The 13,426-nt window shown below is 49.1% G+C and overlaps 3 protein-coding genes across 3 annotated transcripts; 2 read left to right on the top strand and 1 right to left on the bottom strand.

The window, feature by feature from the left end:
* Positions 1 to 1,772: 1,772 nt before the first annotated feature.
* On the top strand, positions 1,773 to 3,780 carry FMAN_04825 (pH-response transcription factor pacC/RIM101; the record flags this gene model as incomplete). Its single annotated transcript, XM_041828423.1, has 4 exons — positions 1,773 to 2,006; positions 2,057 to 2,260; positions 2,314 to 2,395; positions 2,471 to 3,780. 4 exons carry the CDS (start codon positions 1,773 to 1,775, stop codon positions 3,778 to 3,780), a joined length of 1,830 nt encoding a protein of 609 aa, XP_041679287.1.
* Positions 3,781 to 5,765: 1,985 nt separating this feature from the next.
* Positions 5,766 to 6,188, top strand: FMAN_04826 (uncharacterized protein; the record flags this gene model as incomplete). The annotated part of the gene is made up of 1 exon (XM_041828422.1): positions 5,766 to 6,188. One exon carries the CDS (start codon positions 5,766 to 5,768, stop codon positions 6,186 to 6,188), a length of 423 nt encoding a protein of 140 aa, XP_041679286.1.
* Positions 6,189 to 7,393: 1,205 nt separating this feature from the next.
* Positions 7,394 to 7,975, bottom strand: FMAN_04827 (uncharacterized protein; the record flags this gene model as incomplete). Its single annotated transcript, XM_041828421.1, has 1 exon — positions 7,394 to 7,975. One exon carries the CDS (start codon positions 7,973 to 7,975, stop codon positions 7,394 to 7,396), a length of 582 nt encoding a protein of 193 aa, XP_041679285.1.
* Between the last annotated feature and the right edge of the window lie 5,451 nt (positions 7,976 to 13,426).

Below are 13,426 nucleotides of genomic sequence, written 5' to 3'. Positions count from 1 at the left end.
AAACATGATAACACGTTGTTACATAGTATGGTTTGATGAATCGGAGTTGATTTTGAACAGTCAGTCTTACACAGTAGGTAACTTATTGGCCACCACACATGCAGAGAACATTCCCTCCTTATTCTTAACCGAAGCATCATGCTGCACATATCAAAGTTTAGTGCGATCGACGTGACCTGAGCCCAGAAAGGCAGGCAGTATAAACGGCAGTGAAAAGAAGCATAATCACTTCTGACCTTAGTACTAAGTTAACAAGGGGAAAACGTGTGCTTGGCTCTACATTGCTTGGCGTGCCTACATGAAAAGAGGAGAAGGAGAAGGACCAAGACTATCTACTTGTCTTGGCAAGGAGATGCCAAGAGGATCTTGGCAGTCTGGGGCCAAGCTTGACAAGAAATGGAGAATATTGTCTTGGCTAAATGTCTCGGCGAAGAAAATGAGGACAAACAAGTCCAAGAGTGAATGGGAGAGACTAGACGCCGGCCTTGGTGCTTGGGCAGAGCAGATGGGCGGAAAGCTTGGTTGTGTGGGAGTCTGGCTTGGCTGATGACATGAGGTTACCTAGGAACTGTACCTACGGATACCGGGTAAGAGAGAAGAGGGTTCACCGAGTCAGGTCAGTTGTTGACCGGATCAAGTTATGTGTTTGCTGGAGTCTGGTATGCTCTGAACGCCTCGCTCCCTATTGTTAGTAGTTATCATGTATTTTCAACAAAGTTGCGTGCTTTGTCTGGTGCTTTTGACTCATCTATCGGAAGAGGTCAATTTCCCACTATCCGATACCATAGCCTGCCCTGGGAATAACAGAGCCTGAACCTACTAACTACTCTTCCGGCAGATTTTGTCAAATTTAGCTGATATTAACGTTAGACTACGGGGGATAACAGTTCCCCGATAGACCCGGAACTCTCCATTTATAATTTTTACCGGCTTATGAACTCAATCATTCACTCACTCACTGACTGCTTGCCCCCCTGCTTAACTCCGCATGCAGCGTATGTACATATTCGTGCAACCCCAGCATTTTCAATTCTCGTACAACATTTGTCTCTTGTCGTTCGGATCTGGCCCCCGCCGAAAGACGCCCTGAGTGAGGTGAAGAGCACAAGGTGAGTGAGAGTGAAAAGGGTGTCAGGTCAGGGCCGAAATCCCAATGGCTCAGGTGACGGAACGACAAAACGCTTGACGCAGTAGGTGGCCAGCTTTGTGTGAGGCCAATATCGACAAGACCAATAGAACGACGCACATGAGGGGCAGTGCCCAGAATGCCAAGCCTTGGCGCTCTTGGCATTCTCAATCTGCCATCGAACTGGGTGTAGCTCACGCCAAGAGCTACTCTCCACCGTTACCGCACCGGTATGGCCGATCGTGTACCCGTCAGTTGTCAGTACCTCTGGTCCTTGCCAAGACTTTTGCCAAGAGTCGCCAAGAATCCCGCCGTCTTCATTCTCTTGCCCAAGAGTTTTGGGTGAATGTAAAGGGAGCTCAATCCCTCCGTCACTCATTTATCAAGAACGAACTCTCTTTTGAACATCTCATTCATCTGTAATCACCCGTCTCTATCAATCTATCAATCAATCTCCAACTTGTTTCCGTTTCAACAGTTTTTGATTGATTTTACCCTGAGAGATACCCATCGTACCCTTGTTGAACTAAAGCAAGACCCTCTACACTCTGACTAGTCTCAGTCAGTCAGTCAGTTTATACAGCATCGCCATTGAGAGCGGGCTTGATCAGATATCCCATTATTGCATTTCTCTTCTATTCCCGTCATGTCTCCTCCGGCTCCAGAGCAGAAGCCTCAGCTTCAACAACAACAGCAGGGCTCATCATCAGGAGATTCATCTTCTGGCAGCGCCAATGACTCAAAGTCTGTGACGCCTGCTCCTAGCGCCACATCTAATACATCCCAGAGCAGCACTGCTCCCTCAACATCAAGCGACGATAACCTTATCTGCCGATGGAATGCTTGCAACCAAAAGTTCCCTGCTCCCGAGGCTCTCTACGTAAGATACTGAAACATCACCAACGGGCAACAAAAACTGACCTCTTACAGGAGCATATTTGTGAGCGCCATGTTGGTCGCAAGAGCACAAACAACCTCAACTTGACTTGCCAGTGGAACTCTTGCCGAACTACCACGGTCAAGCGAGACCACATCACCTCGCACATCCGTGTCCATGTTCCTCTCAAGCCTCACAAGTGTGAGTTCTGCGGCAAGTCTTTCAAGCGTCCTCAGGACTTGAAGAAGCATGTCAAGGTAAGAATCACAACCACAACCCATGCCCAAGAGCTAGCTCACACGCAAACCAGACCCATGCCGATGACTCTGTACTTGTTCGCCCATCCCAGGATCCTCAAGGTGGACTCAACTACAGGCCACAGCCTCCAAAGGGTATGTCTCATCTCGACTCTAGTCCACGGCTGTGGTCCTCCGGTTTTCCTTCCCTCGAGGCTAATCCGCCTCCAGGCCCCTCTAGCTATTATGATCACACTGGTCAGATGCGAACTAACGCAGCTGCCTTTGCTCATCAGGCAGGCCATCCTAGTGGCGGTTACTATGCTCCCCAGCCCTCTACCAACTATGGTCTCTACTTCAACCAGCCTCCCATCAACAATGCCCGTACCGAGCACCTTGGATACAGCGCTGCCACCGGCGGTTATGACCGAAAGCGCACCTACGACATGGTTGACGATTTCTTCGGCAGCGCCAAGCGTCGACAGATCGATCCTTCGTCCTACGCCCAGATTGGCCGTTCCTTGATGCCCCTCCATGGCAACCTCTCCGTTCCCAACGGTCCTATGACTGCTACCGAGCAGTACATGCCTCAGCCTGCTCCCGCTCCGGTCCACGCTGGTCCTACTCCCAGTCAAAACCCCTTGGCTCAGCAATACTACCTCCCCATGCCCAGCGCACGAACTCAGAAGGATCTCATTCACATCGACACCATTCTTGGCCAGATGCAAGACACTATCTACGAGAATGCCAACCACGCTACTGCTGGTGTCCACATTCACCACGCTGAAAACGGCTTCAACGGTTACCGCAACACTCCTTCACCTCCTACCTCTCACAGGTCTCCTACCGGCATGCATGTCGGAGCTGACGGCTACCAGCCTGTGTCTGCCGCTAGCATGGCCTCGCCTCTGACGGCCATCTCATCTACCGGTACTCCTGCCGTTACACCGCCCTCCAGCTCCATGTCATACACATCTGGTCACTCACCAAGCCCATCATCCTCTGCCATGTCTCCCCAGTCCCGCCACGGCTCGACTGCCTCAGTCATGTACCCCACTCTCCCCACAAGCCTCCCTGCTGTTAGCCAGGGCTTCGGCCACTCTGCCACAACCACTCTTGGCCCTAGCTTTGACGGCAGCGAGCGTCGCCGCTACTCCGGCGGTATGCTCCAGCGAGCTCGTGCTGGTCCTCTGCCTCTGCCTCATGAGGACACCAGTGGTGCTTCTACTCCCAAGGCTAGCGAGTCTGCTCTGTCTGTTGGCTCTCCCTCTTCAGAGTCCGATGTCAGTGATGCTACCCGTGAGCGTGAGGAGCAGTATGACCGCTGGCTCGAGAACATGCGAGTGATTGAGACTCTTCGCGAGTATGTCCGGGGACGTCTGGAGCGTAAGGAGTTCGTGGAAGACAATGAGTCCCCACGATCTAGCCACTCCGACGCTATGGATGTTGACCCAAAGAGCCCTCAAGCTCCTCCCAGAGAACTGGGTACTCCTCGTGAGGGATCCTCTTTGTACCCTATCCTTCGCATGCCTGGCGCTTAGGTCAGTCCTTGAGTCAGCTGCTGGTTTGGCTGTACGTGTACTATTATCGTCTATCATTTTCTCTGCATCAAAGCAATGCGGAATGTTATGTTCACGCGGTCTCAATGTTGAAATGAAGTCTGAACCGTTTGTTTCTGGGACGCTCTGAATTGAGCCTCCCACAATAGCGGCTGGGAAGCGCATATTGTTTAGTTGGTGAAATATAAGGACAGATGCAACGCAATGTACCTTCAGTTGGGGTTTCTTTTTCGGGTTTCTTCTTTTGTCAGCTACTGCTTGACAATCTTTTAGTCAATCGATGACAGATTATGAATGACATAGGCAAAAAGGTGGCTCGGTTTTTTGAGATGAGATAGCAGGGATTCTGAATTCTCGAGTACTATCAATAAGAACAACATCAAAGAGTGCTGAACAATCCTCCAAGACCATCTTGACTCTCGCATACATCATGTCTGATGTGATTTTTTGTGTTGTATACGAGACATGTTACTCAATCAATTCGAGGCATCGTGATGATATCCGAGAATGACCGGCCAGCTGGACACAGATTGCGCACAAAGTACATAATGCAAGGACACATGCACTCCTCGATCAAAGAAACAATGTAGCACAAGTATTCTCCGATACGTCGTCGCCCCCATTCCAACAAAAAAGTCGATCCCTGTAGCGAGTCCCGTACTGACCCCGAGAGCTGAAGCAGCGATCTCTGTCGCAGGATATAGCCAAGGACGGCCGTGCTGTGTCGATCACTGTGAGGCTGTGAGAGGACAAACGTCACTTTGTAAGATTTGGGATTAAGGAGAGCAAACTAGTTTACGATAGATGAACGCATTGTTGTTTGCGGGTGGTGTTTGTTGTTTCGTGGATATAACGTGGTTATGATGCATGATAGTGTTTGTTGCATGCGGATGAGTTGGAACGATATTGGTCTTGCATTTAGCATGTATATAGTATTTAGCATATAATTCATTTAGCATATAAAGTGATTATTATGTGAATAGTGTTGCATCTAAGGATTCATAACATTTAGCATATATAAGATGGTATTTAGCATGTAAGATAGAGCCTACCCTTTCAGTTCAAGTCAGCGTAACATATATACATACTAGTTAATTCATCGATCAAACGGCCTTTCAAATTTAAATATACTTACCGACTCCAGAAACAGCCTAAATCAACACGTTTTTCCCGCTTTGACTTTGTCAAACGCGAGGCTTCAATGTCAGTCCAGGTCCTGAAACACGTCGGGAAATGAAAGACGGCACTTGCATGCACAAGAAGAGAAAATACACCAAGAGGAAGAATTAGAGCACCAAAGTTAGGATGCGCCGGAGAGTCTCATGTAGATGAAGTCATGGCCGAGTACCTCAGTAGGTAGTTAGGTACTAAGTTTCTCGTAAGTTCCCTAGGTCTTACAGGATTTTGGGCGTATAACTTACCTAGGTACTCCTCTTTTAATCTGGTTTGAGGCTGAATCTGTGGGTGAAGGATTCGGGGAGGATCAGAAGGTTAATTGTGATTGTCACACATACTCCGTACATGCACATAAGACACATAAAATAACGGCAAATGGCAGTAAATGGATCCTTAATTGATCTTCGGCCAGGGAACAAGAAGAGGAAGGGACGGGGGCCGTTTCATCAGCCGGTGACGCTTACCCATTTTTTGTTTGTTCTGTCTGGTCTGTTCCGTTGCTGTCAAAAGTATATTTTAAGGAGCCTGATCCCTTGTTCCTCGTGTAATTCAGTTCAATGCTTTCCCTTGCCTTATTTGGGTCTCTATTTATGCCTCGTGTCCTGCCTTGTCCTCCTGTTCAGTGCCTCTATTTTCTATTCTTCTCTTCCAAGTGATTCACGAACAAGCACGCTTGTTTGTTCACTTACAGCCTCAACATATATCCTCTTCCTCTTCCTCTGACCTACCTACAACTCCTCCGCCAGATCCATCTACTATCGTCCTATCAAAACCAAGAACAACAACTCAACATGCGTTTCTTCGCCGTCGCAGCTCTCCTGAGCGTCGCCCTCGCTGCGCCAGCCTACGACAAGGCCGACGGCACATGCTGCTGCTGCGATATCTCCAAGCCCGCCACAGTCTGTAAGAAAGACGTCAAGCCCGAAGACTGCTTCTGCGCCGCCGTCGTGTGTCCCGCCGGTGCCCCTACCATCTGGGCTACCTCATCTACTTCTCCTGCAACTACCACCACGGCCACTCCCGTTAAGCGCGAGGAAAAGACACCTACCCCTGCTGGACCTCCTTGCTGTTGCTGCGACCCGTCGAAGAATGCCATCGTCTGTACCGTGCGTGCCCAAGGCGAGGATAACTCGTGTGTTTGTCCTATGGTGATGTGTCCCGCTGACGCATCAACCTTGACTGTTTATTCGACTGCCATGGAGACGGGCAAATAGGGAATAAACTTGATAAGATGTTGCTCTTCACTTGAAGCTGCAACTGGTTCCCCAACTCTTCGCTTCTTGATGTACGTCCCTAGGGTTTCAGTTTTGATTTCAGTTGGCACAGCAAAGCATGGAGTAGTACCAGAATGGATCAAGTATGAGTGTCCCGAGAGAATCCTGCAAGATAACTGAACATTGTCAATCAATAGCATGCTTCTTTGTCTCCAATCGTGATGCTGTCCGGTGATCCCGGATTAACACTGTAAAGAAACCCTGACACTCGCTTCGACCCAGACTGAACCAAAGATAGTCAAAGTCTTGGGAGCTATCTTTACTAAATCATTAGCCCAGTGTTCTCTGATACAGCAGCCGTTCAACTCAACGTCAAAGGGTGGTGTAAGCCGGCGAGATGGATGGCCAATCAGAAGCTCTACATACCAAGACATTCGATGTAAGAGGTAATCAAAGGAATGCGGATCTACAGAATTACGATCCGGTCATGCCTCGCCAACCTCCCTTCAGCCAGCCTCTGAGCCAGTCAACAAAACATCACAAAGACTTGTTCGTGGGTCACTGTAGTTACTCAAAATTGTTAGGATAAGAAATTATACACTATCGACTACAGATAGATATAGTTAGTTGCTACTCCAAAGTGCTCCGTGTCGTATCCCAAGACTCAACCCCATGGAAAATAGGAAATTGTTTTACTCAAAGTAAAAGTGTTTTGCTTCGGCCCATGTTACCCATCAACTGCCAGAGTGATCCAAGGCCTGTCCACGGGGTGCGTCACTGCCACCCCTCTCCGCCTCATGTTTTTAATCCATTCATTAAACCCTCTCTTTCCTAGGACCTTGGACCATGGCAGTTTGTTTTTGACTGTTCAAGTCGGTTGACGGGAAAGGTGAGGGATCTATATGCAAAAGTATGACGGGGGAGGGGCGACCACTTGATGGGTAGCATTGCGAAAATTAGACCGCAGCGTAAACGGGTATATATATAGTAACGGGTCATGAATAGTGCCGTTGACTCTCCGGTTGCAATGGCAAGGTCGAGCCATGGTAGGCGGGTTAGTTCGCTAGTTTTTGGTGGTGGGAAGAAAAGTCCCAAAATGAAGAATCGTATTCAAAGCTTTGTCGTGACAAGGTCGTCCAGACGGCTCAAGATGCATCGCCGGCGACGAACGAAAGGAAAGGGAAGCGTCAAGGAGAGGCATCTCTTTATTGGAATTGAGTACGGTCCTTCTCCTTGAGGCCACCAATTTGGTCCATGTCGATAGAGTAGAACTGACCCTTGGCCTCCTTCTCGTAGGCGGGCAGTTGCTCCTCGTTCATGGGCTCCAGACCGACGGTCGAGTTATCACCAACGCGGACGACAAGCACACGACCGCTCTGCTGTCGGCCTTGCTCGTCCTTCTCATCGGGGAAGGTGATGTGAATCTCGGGAACGTTATCGGGGGAGTAAGGAGGAGAGTTGGGGTTGGCAAGCATAGGACGGCCGTCCTGGTTGACGACGAAGACGCTGGAGCGGCCGTTATGTGTTGTCTCGATGGTAAGGCCGCGGTGGTTGGTGAATCGCTTGCTGTTGCTGTCGTAGTAAGAAGGCAGACCATCCTCCTCGGACTGGATGGTTTGCTGCTTCTGGCGGCGAGCGCGGCGGAACAGGAAAAGGATGGCGACCAGAATGAGGCCGAGGAAGACAAGGCCGAGGAGGCCAAGCATGAGGTTGATCATGTTGTCGTTTGAGCCATCAGAATCGGCAGGCATGTCAGATCGGGTAACGAGGTTCAAAATAGAAGGCATCGTGAATAGAGTTTGTGGTTGAATGTTACGTAGATGTAGCAACGGATTTTGAGTTCGTAGTAGCGATGGGTGCTCCGAGTAGAGAGAACGAATGTAAAGCCAGCAGCGTCTATTCATCATCATGTTAGCAAGCCATCATCTCATGGTCATGACCGAAATGCAACCCAGCGAGAGCGATCAAGCCTGTCTGTGGCGGTTGTCAAGTGCATAGTCATCTGCAACGCAGTCTCCAATATTTGCAGCCAACTTCCATTCCGCATCAAGGCCGGGAAAGCCTATCTAGACTCCAAAGTAGACTTGTGTTGGAGGATTGGCCAATTCGAAGCCATGGCGATCCCACCAATTCAATGCATGCCATGACGTGTTGCACAATGACAACCCAAACAGACGACTCGATTAAATAAAGGTGGCAGGTGGAGGGTCAGATGGGACAGGATAACGTACGCCAGGGAGAAGATATCGCCAATAGTTCGTCAATGAATGCCTGGCGAGTACCGAAAACCGAGGTGGTTGGTGATGGGCCTAAGATAGTGGGTAGAACGAAGGGAGAGAGGGGGGTTGGAAAGACCGGACGGAAATCAGCTGAAAGAGTGAAGCTGAAGATCCAAAAAGCGATTGAGAACAAGATGTACTGGGAGCGAAAAAACGATGCCGTCGACGATATTCACAAACTTGGCCCGCGAGGATTGGGTTGGGAAAGAGAAAGAAACAACCACAACAGCAGAGGGAGAGGGTTTTTGGCTCGGAGCCTGTCCTGAGCTACACTTGATCACGACAGGGGCCCCTGCCCCGGAAATGAGACTTGGGCCCAGGTGCTGTCCATGGTAGGAGCCGCTAGGCGCTCTGAGGGGCTAGACAGCCACTAGGGACCACTGTTTTCCTGGTCCTCTCAGGGGCACAATCACTGCAATTGGCCGCTAAACCACCTGTCGTGGTGTGCTGGGCCACCTTCCTTTCCAAAGGACGTGCGGTCACCGCAGTTTGGTTGGCTAGTCCACCCAATAAGAACTCTGCTACGGTCCCGCTCCCATCATTTAATTCGGGTTCTTCGACAGGAGATGTGACCTGTTGGCTCCAGGTTCATCCTCTTGCTCCTCGGCGATGCTGACCATGACCAGCGGGCCCTTGAAATTCTTCGACTTGGCTTTTCTAGTGACTGGATACTCGCTGGGATTCGCTGTACTCGACACCCACATGTTCCCTGTAACCGCCCGGTTCATTGGTCGAGGCCTTTTCCCTCCCCCTGCCAAGCCAGGACTGGAAGTTCTTTTCCTCGATGAAGGGCAGACGACAACAAAGAACCGTCTCTGACTGATGACCTTATCCATAAAGACGAGCAAGGAGCCGAATGCCTCTCCTGCTGCTGGATTGGACTGGACTCTTTGTGCTCATCTAAACGATGCTGAAAGGAGCCTAGAATTTCACGCGAGTGTGGCAAGCGATGGATCCATCATTTTGGACGCCAATGCAAGGTACGAACGGTTATCACACACAAAAGGGACAAGCCCAAGCCCCCAATCCTAAGCTAACCCGGTGCCACGACGCTTGCAATGATGGAGCGAGACGCCTCAGCCGAATGCGCGTGATGAGTTTGTTGGAACAACGCACCCATAGCCACTCTTCTTTCGTAGTCTTCCTTCAATGGATACGGGCACGTATAAGCAACACAGCACACGCGTTCATGCTGCTATTTACAGTAGGACGATCGCAGAAGGCAATCGGCCGAGCTCTGCATCCAGTTGCAAGCCATATCCATGCTCGGGGGAAACGGCCGGGCACGCAATCGATTGTTCCTTGCATTTCGTTTCTTCTGGCCGTCTGTCCGCCTTCATTTTGGTAGGTCCTCTGAAGTGGCACCGGTATCCGTGCTTTTAAGCAACGATACCTGATTTGATCAGGAGACATATAGCTCTCCTTTCTCCTTCTCGTGCACTCGTCATTTACCCTGAGCTTGGACTGAACAGTTGCAATGGCATTGACTTTACGGAATACTCGAGTGTCCTGTCAAGCTGGTTGACAGAAATATACCCTGGTGTTTCTCAATGTCTTCAGCGCACCATACCGGATGTTTGTTCGCCAAAGGGAAACTGTCACAGAAAACGGTTGCGTGACATGCTGCGTATATCCCTCACGTAAAGACGCAGACTTCCACTATGTAGTTCATTCGCAGTCTTACGACAAGACATTTAACAAACACAGGCACAATCATAAGGACGCGCGGTCAATCGATCAAATAGCCTCACCTCTTATAACTACAATATTAGCATGTTTACTATAGTTTTCTTAAGATTGGATCTTCCAAATGTTTCGGAGATGTAGCTCCCTCGGCTTTGTCTTTCTATTTCGTCCAAGTGCCGCCAACCCAAGGTAGGGAAGTAAATATTCATTTGTTTATCTCGCTTGATTAGTTAGTCACCTCATCAACTGTGTTATTTCTTCATCAGACACCACCATGCACAACACATACATGTACAGAGTAATGTGCTCCAGGATACAGAAAGTTGCGTGCTACAATACAGTTGCCAGGGTCAAGCATGGAATATACATGAACAAGCTCTAAAATCATGTCTTTCAGGCATACCGTTGTCCAGCGATACCAGAACATGTGTCTCTGTCGCGCAACAACGCTTTGACGCATGAACACCTCGACTTTTTCCGAAGCCTGTGAACATTATGTTTTCAACAGCCTCATGCTAGAGGGATCGTTGCTTGGTCAGAAGAGCAGCATACTCCGAGCCGTTATTATCAGGTTCAAGGAATGCAATATCAAGATCCCTAAGTACGGGGTGAAACATTTCTGCACCACAACAAACAAAGGAACTGGTCACGATTCACGAGGTCGGGCCAAGAATAGCACAAAATGTCTTTTCTAGATTCCACATGAGCTCATTTAGCTACTCGGAGGGACAGTCTGTGAGCTAGTGTGTTTTTTGTTGGGAATTCTTGCCCGTTGAGGAGTTGATGAAGGTCTACATAACAAGTATCATTGGCGAACTACCTAACCATCCCAGAAGGTCTAGACAGCATTAGTGACTACGAGAAGCTCTAAAGACTTACAGTCTCAATCTAGTATAGTTAACGGGCGGTATCATCATTGCCAAGCGGAATTTGCGCAGTTTCTGTGTTATTACCAGCTCGGGAAGTTTCATTCTGGAAATCTTGGAATATTATCAGTTGCATATGTATGATGAACTTTCGCAAGTTCGCGGAATCAAATCAACTATGTGTAAAGGTGCTTGTTGCCAGGATACGAAAATACTGAAGTCTCGTATCTGGATTTCCCCTCTACATGAGGGGTTCAAAGGCCTCGGACTCTTTCTATCGACCCATTTGACACGGAGACTACGACCTACGCTCTATTTATCGCGAGGCGGTTGCTCGATTGTGCTGGAGCTGGAGAACTGGGGGGAGAAACAGCAATGCTCGACCAGTACCGGTGCATTCCACTAGACAACGTGATGCTGAAACTTTGGATGAGTGAAGGTTGGAAATACAGTTACACTCACAGAGCTTCAGTCAGCAGTCACTTGACGTGGTTGAGAGGAGTATTAGCAGAACGGACCTAGTCAGACGGCCACTCATGGAGACTACCTAAAGTATGATACTCCCTTTGAAGGTATTTGAACCGAAAAGTATGCAAAGGGTATTTCTGCTCTATGACTATTGGATACAAATTTTGATAGAACCAACTATCGTTCTTATTTGTGTTCTTGCATCTATCTACTATCTTGAGAACACATACCCTAGGTACGCATGCTCAGGCGCTTTCTGAGTCTATGCGTCATACAAAAGATACATTGTCGTCGAAACTTGAGATGACTTGTGAACCCACATGCTTGAGTGACACGCGCCGAAAAATGAGAGGCCACAAATCAAGAAGGAGTTACGAATATGAACTCTCTTGTTGACACAGAAGCCTCATCAAAGTCAAGCTCTCAGAGCTTCCTCCCTGATTAGGATTTGATTATGCGGGTGATTTTCGAGCTAAGCTATGTTGGGGCTAGCATAACGGGTTGGAGGACGATCTTGGTCTAGCCCTCAGGGGCCGCCCGAGCGCCCGTCTTGGCTTTCCTTGTGAGGCTTTAAGCCATGGAACATTAATCTCCAAAGTTGAAGATATCAGGGTAAATAGCAATCTTTGCGAGATCCTCATATGATCATCTTGTTAGCCAGTCAATGCACGAAAGAGAAAGCCCAGCGAGAAGTTTGAACAACTGGAATACTGGACTTATTGGACGAAGGAAAATTTTGGCTGTTGGACCCCTCCTTTCAACCAAAGTATCTCAGCTCTGAGTCGCAAGTCACGATCCATCTTGATGTCACTCGCGTGCAAAAGCACAGTTCGTGCGACCGCCGGGAGATGCGAGGCCTCCTCATTGTACCATGTAGCGAGGTAATACAGAGATATGAAAACAGCCAGCCAAACTCTGGAGCAGTCCCTGTGGGTTGCAGCCCGGCCTCTGGTTCAACAATGAACAAAGGAGGCTGTCACAACGGTGAGATGGTCGGCGGAGTGATAGATAGACTGATAGGTAGGCAGGCATCAGTGCGTGGGTTACTGGAGGCCAGAAAACTTGATGTCTTAGCTGTGCGATCATGATTTGGCTTACACAAGATACCTTACCTACATACACCAACTAAAGAGTAAATGGCGTTATGGGACAGGAGGGTCGTTGGCTGAGTGGTGACAATTTCATGCGCCGACGATTGGGAGGGAGATATCTAGGCTGTCAATCGGCAGCAATAAAGAGCCCTTGATTTCCCCTCTTTTGACAAACTAAACTATTTCTATCTCCTGAATCGACTACATATCGAGGGGTTCTGGATTTCATCAACCTCCCTGATCCACCTCGAGCAATACGATCCCTCCCTCCCTGCACCAAGGAAGACCCTTGTCAACAGCGCTCGTTAAGCATATCCGTCCTCCCCTCTTTCTGATACAGCGAAAAAGGCGGAGAGCCGGCCAGACACGCACATCATTCCTCTGCCCGCAAGGCAAAGGCAAGGCAGAGCAAGGCAAGACACGACAAGACAAGACAGCCAGGCAGCACAAGCAACTCCTCTCCGCTCCCTCCCTCCCTTTGCTAGGAGCCCTGAATAGGAGCAAAAGGCCAAAAGTCCTACCAGTTTAATTCTGTTTGGGGCCCGCACATTCCGACGCCGGCGTGCAACCTTACATTGATTTAGTTTGCCCTTGTTTCCTTTCACTGGTTCACGGGAGACTGCATTTCATGTAAAACCGCTCTACACCCGCTTGCTTCGAGCTGTCGCTTGCCACATCTTCTTTGTCCAAACCAACTTGAGCTCCGACCTATAGGTGCCTACGAACCTAACTCACTGTCTAACCTTGGGCCTGAGCTTGGGTTTCTTCAGCAAATCCTGGACCAACACATTTTCTTAATACTCTAATTTGCCTTTCTCTTGTCAAACCTTTTTTCTTTTCTTTCGCCC

The sequence above is a fragment of the Fusarium mangiferae genome (genome assembly GCF_900044065.1).
Source record: "Fusarium mangiferae strain MRC7560 genome assembly, contig: FMAN_scaffold003, whole genome shotgun sequence".
Classification (NCBI taxonomy): Eukaryota; Fungi; Ascomycota; class Sordariomycetes; order Hypocreales; family Nectriaceae; genus Fusarium; species Fusarium mangiferae.
This window is presented reverse-complemented; position numbering and strand designations above follow the sequence as displayed.